The 5,855-nt window shown below is 49.7% G+C and overlaps 1 protein-coding gene across 1 annotated transcript; it reads left to right on the top strand.

Annotated features, from left to right (window-relative positions):
* Positions 1-1,960: 1,960 nt before the first annotated feature.
* Positions 1,961-4,543, top strand: LACBIDRAFT_299435 (uncharacterized protein; the record flags this gene model as incomplete). The annotated part of the gene is made up of 1 exon (XM_001882404.1): positions 1,961-4,543. The coding sequence occupies one exon, from the start codon at positions 1,961-1,963 to the stop codon at positions 4,541-4,543; it is 2,583 nt and encodes an 860-aa protein (XP_001882439.1).
* Positions 4,544-5,855: the final 1,312 nt, after the last annotated feature.

Raw genomic sequence — 5,855 nt, 5'->3', positions numbered from 1 at the left:
GTCGAACGGCCGGCAGAGAGAATGGCAGCATACTGCTTCACAGCCTGGTCAATAGAAGACTGCCTGGACACGCCCAGAGAGGCCATGATTAACGTACGTTCCAGAAATAAAAGAAGCAGCGAGGCATCGCAAGTCGACAGACCCGCTCCTAAGGAGGCCATCATCCAGGAACAAGGAAATGACCGTACCAAGGAGGAGGGGGAGGAACTCGATACTCTGCGGACTACGACCGAATACTGGGGAGCTTTGAATCCTCCTCCTACGGTTCACCTATCCATGGATGAAAAAGCAAAGAAAGAATGGAGAGAGGGCTACTTACACGATCCGTCTTTCAAAACCATAGCTACAGACCCGAAGTATTCCCATGACAGATTCACCCAAGGTCGCCGATTCTTCGTGGACAAAGATGGCATGGTTTTCTTCAGCAACGAAGATTACCAGCCCCGTCTTTGCGTGCCTACGAGTCAAAGGAACTTCGTCTTGATGGAAGCACATGAAAACCCTCTGGAATCAGCGCACGCGGGACCCGAACGATTATGGCAATCCCTAAGTCCCCGCTTTTATTGGAAAAGGATGAAAATAGATATCGAAAAGTTCTGTAAGACCTGCGACGTATGCCAGAAATCAAAATTCTCTAATTTCAACAAATTCGGCTTACTTATTCCCAATCCCATCCCCTCCCGACCCTACCAGTCGATTTCCATGGACTTTATCGTTAATCTGCCATGGTCAGACGGTTTCAACGCCATTTATGTCGTGGTTGATCGTTTGTCGAAACATGCGTCGTTCATTCCAACCACGACTGGGCTAGATTCCGAAGGCTTCGCGGATCTCTTCGTCAAGCATATCGTTTGTCGTTACGGTTTGCCAGAGAGCATAATAACGGATAGAGACCCCAGATGGACAGCCGATTTCTGGATAGGCATCGCAAAATTTCTTCAGACACGGATGAGCCTATCGTCATCCCATCACCCTCAACACGACGGGCAAACGGAAGTCGTAAATAGATTGCTCACCACTATGTTGCGCGCATTCGTTTCAAGTAATAAATCCGACTGGTCGAAATGGTTACACCTGTTGGAATTCGCCTACAACAGCGCGATCCACTCGTCCACGAGTGCAGCACCTTTTCACCTTTTATTGGGCTTCCACCCTCGAACGCCATTGGACTTCACCGGGACCAAACGGAACGACGAAGTCTTGAATCGAGCTTTGACACCAGAGGCAGTTACCTTCTTGGAGAATATGGCTATGCACAGGGATAGCGCCAGGCGAGCGATCGCCAAAGCGCAGGATCAACAAACCCGTTCTTATAACAACGGTCGGAAGCCGATACCCCACTTGAAAAAAGGCGATCGCGTACTAGTCAATCCGCACGCTTTAGAATGGATCGAGTCCAAAGGGGAGGGAAAGAAACTCACTCAAAGGTGGATAGGGCCGTTTGAGGTGATGCAGAGAATCAATCCGAACGTGTACCGTCTTCGGATGAGTAGTTTGTATCCGGGGCTTCCTATTTTCAATTACCAACATCTCAAAAAGTATGAAGAGTCACCTATCGAGTTCGGACCTCGCACCACTCTCCCTGAAACACGCACCGCCGTACCGGCCAAAGAAGAGTATGAAGTGGATCGGATTATAGCGGAAAGGCGGACACGTAAGGGCCTAGAGTACCTCGTTCGCTGGGAGGGTTACAGCCCTCTCTACGACACCTGGGAGCCGAGGAAAGCGCTCACTAACGCCCCAGAAGTTGTTGCTAAATGGCAGCGTCAGGGTGAAGGGGGAGACCCCCCCCAATGATTTGTAATAACACTACCTAACTTATCTCGTCTAGATCAGTGATGGATCTCACTGATAGACGACCGTATACCCTTTCCTTTTGTTTTTTGTTCTTTCCTTCTTTCCTCTTACATCGTTTCTCTTTTCTCATTTGGATTCACTGCGCATACTCATCCACGACATCATGGAATTCTTGTATACCGACGGAGATGGGATTGTCCCAACATCAGGTCGAGAAGTAATGCCGGCGGGGGAATGGATTGCGTTGAACGCATCAGCAGGTAAGATTCCCTCTACGGATGTCTTTCAGCAAGCTTTGGAGGATCGAGCATTTCAGCTGGAGGAGACCTGCGCACGGCCAACGGCGTGGACTTGGACGAAGGAGCCCGCCTGGTTCAGTCAACGCTACCACTGGGACGCGTGGAACGTAATCGAATCCTTCCCCGACGAAAACGACAACGTCCCTTGGTACTTTAACAAGGGAAGTGCGCCCATCATCAACAACGGAGGAAAGTTCTACTTAGCAACCGATCTACGGGAGAAAGCAATGGACTTGCTTTCGCGTCTATGGTTGTGCGTCGAATCAGTCGTCTCCAACCACCCTTTCATCAAGGGCACCGACCATCCTTTGAAGTTCAACTATCTCCGCTTACAGTCGGGCTGGGACTCAGCAGACAGCGTCGACTCCATTACCAGGGAAGCTCGAGCGAAGGCCTTGGAGTTCTTGGGATTTCTCAATTGGTGGACCTCGTCAGTCACTCGTTGGGACTTTTCTCTACATCCTTGGATGGTAGATTTCATCAGGACTTTCCAGCTTCGCAGCCTGAAGAAACGAGGCGTATTCTTGGATCTAGTCAGAAATTGGCACCATCTCAACATCGCACACCTGTTAGCGGAGGACGTCCCGGTTTATTACTTCTGGATGGACGACCATACTCAATACCCCAGCCTCACCCAGCTGTCCCCCCGCATCCTTCAAGCCTATCATGACGCCTGTACAGCGCTGGACAGAACCGAGGTCGACGCGGAAGAGATAATGGGCTATGACGAGGAAATCACAACAATCCGACGTCACGACGAATTCTTACAGCTCCACTCTCCACCCGATCACATCTCCTCTCCACTATTCATCGACATCCCTGCCACCGCCACAGTTTACATAGTAGACTTTGAGGGATGGGCTCGACGCCCTATCACAGACTTCGTGATCGTCAAAGACTACGCCGAGAAGTTCCACTTCTTCATCGACTTGGAGATGACTGGAGGTATGGTGACGATTTGGCGATGGAAACCACGAGTAACCAACCCAGGTTCTGGTCAGAAAGCGGGGACGGAGGGCTCAGGCATCAGCGTAGAAGCAAAACGCGGCAACCGCGAGATTCGAGAAATCTTCAAAAGCTTGTACGCCCCTTCCCCCAAGGAAAGCTTTGACAAGTGGGGACGTCTGCGTCTTCCAGGGGAAGTCAGCAGCGACTCGTCTGCAGGTTCCCCCAACCCCAATGCTTCGCCACAGCGCGACGAGGCTTCAGTCACGATGCTTCCACGTCCTAGCTGGGTTCCCGAAGCTCATCCTAGCATTCCAGTGCCACGCATGACAGCTTCCGAGGAAATTCCATCCAGATGGGTACAGGCGATGTCTGCGCCTTCTCCTCTTTTGTCCCAGTCACGAGCATCATCGGTCCGCCGGTCTGACACCTCCGAGCGACGCAGCTCCCGAGACTCTCGACGGTCAGCCTCTCCCCCCACCTCCTCACGCAAGCAGCTACTACCAGCATCGCGGAGTACTTTCCTGGCGGAATTACGCAGGTTGGGAGATGAATTTGCAGTTCGCGAAGCAACGTGGTCCAGCAAGAAGCCCTTGAACTGGAACTTGGAGTTCCTCGACGTAGGGTTCCTACTCATTCCTGACCCCAAGGCTCAAGCTCGACTTCGCTATTGGGCAGCTTGCTCCGGCGACGCATCATCTATGGCCGCCATCCTTTTCAAAGCCATCTGCTTCAGCATTCCGTTCGCGATCGGGGTCAAAGTCGAGGATTTCAGTCGTTTTAAACCAGAAGAGGTATCGGATATGGACCGACTCGTTGGGAAGCCAACCTGTAACGTGGAACCGCCTTTTCTCTACACAGCTCAAGGGGCCCTTAAGGCTTACTACATGAGCCGTGTCAACGACGTCATTCGTCGCCCTCATGCCAGGATTCTCATAGGCATGGGGGGCCCTATCGCTTGGCTAGGTCGCAAATGGGGCGGAGCAGAACTGGTCGCGCAGTTCATGTCAGGGCCTTCCCCAGACGTCTACGTTCATCGTCGCGGATACATCGATTCCGACGACGAACACCCGTTGTTTTTATACACCGACGAGATGTCTCCGCAAGAAGTCGACGTCATGTTTGGCTGTATCCGTAGCGACAGTGACAAAGATAAATCCCTCTACCCATCCAAGGACATATTGGACGACGGCTGCTTCTTCTGGACGGGCGAGTGGGATAGTCGCATGGAGGACATGTTCGTGGACTTGACCAAGGAAATCTTACAGGGTACAGCGAAATTCCGCACGCCAGGAATGTGGAACGATTATTTTCGGCGTCGGAATCGCATGAGCAGAGGAAATCGTGATCGTTTGAACCACATCGTACCAGCTTCCTTAATGCACCTTCATACCCGGATTTTAGACGGTTTCCACGTCGATTGGCACAAGTCTCGCATTGCTCGCATCGAAATTCCGGAGGAGTACAGAACCCGTCAAATCGGAAATAGGGGGGCTTTGTGAGGGGTCGATACTAAGGCATTCCCCTCTCTCGTTATATTTCCTATTCAACGATGTTTGTATCCTTCTCTAGCGCAATTCCTCTTCTACAATCTTCAGAGTCACGCAATCACGCTTAGTCATGTTTAGTCACGTTTAGTATAACTACCTTGTAAACAGAAAAGAATATTACTTCTTCTTACACCATATTCTTTTCCTATCTTGTTGCACGAGCATCGTACTCACGACTCGCCTCAAGCCTGTTGAAGATTCGCGTTCGAAGAGATCAAGGTCAGTTCCTATAGAACTAACTTTAGGAGCTCGTGTCTCCTGTGAAAGCTAACGAAGCTTTCTTGTATTTTCCCATTTCTCCGAAGGGACTTGTTCACTCCCTTCTGCGGCTTTCCGAGAAGGTTGAGACATCCGCGCTCGTGGTTATCCAGGGCATAAGCGGACTCTCGCGTGATCAGGCTTCTTCTTTCTCTCTAGATTCAGACCTGCATTTAGGGTCATCACACCATTACTCAACCCTTACGTTCGACGTTCGCCAGACTTACTCGCCGTTGGTAAGAATCCCACTCAGCGACTAAATCCCCTTAGAACAGGGTTGCGCAATAGGTGAGCACAACAAACACATAGTATTCAGTGGCTTTAGTTCATGTTAGGCTCACCACTCAGGCCCCTCATGATTTGGTATCGGCTCAAAATATGATGCTTGGGACTCGGACGGAGTACTATATGTTGAGTTTTATTCCACTCTGCACCAGTATGCAAGTACTGTAGCATTTCATTCAATTCGACGGTCACATGTCACGGTGCCCTTCAAATTGCTGAAATGTCACGGTGGTCACGCAGATTTTTGTAAGGTGTCGAAATCATCTGGCGCTCATGTGATAAATGTCAAAAAATTTCGTGGCCTGCGGCGCTGAGTGGTCGAAAATTTGCCCAAATTTTCGGCTTGTCACGGCAAATTTGTGTGGTTGTTGAAACCAAAATTTTGACAGATATGTCATGCATCACGGGCCCTGTTGAATTGAACAAAATGCTACAGTAGATGGTATACAGAACACCGTGATTGAGAAACTTCAAGAAACCGTTGTATTTTCAACAGGAGCATGGTTTACAACAGACACTCCTCAGACTCATCTCTATATTAGGGGAGTTCACGGTAGCCAATTTGATTCATTTTTTATCTCATTTTTTATTTCATTTTCTAGAAAAATGAGATAAAAAACGGAGCTAGAAAACGACTCAAAAACAGGATGTGTGTCCGTTTTTGACATGTTTCTATTTTTCATTCATTTTTCATCAATTTTTTGTCTTCGGCGCTCAAGTC

This window comes from Laccaria bicolor, genomic scaffold (assembly GCF_000143565.1).
Source record: "Laccaria bicolor S238N-H82 LACBIscaffold_16 genomic scaffold, whole genome shotgun sequence".
Taxonomy (NCBI): domain Eukaryota; kingdom Fungi; phylum Basidiomycota; class Agaricomycetes; order Agaricales; family Hydnangiaceae; genus Laccaria; species Laccaria bicolor.
This window is presented reverse-complemented; position numbering and strand designations above follow the sequence as displayed.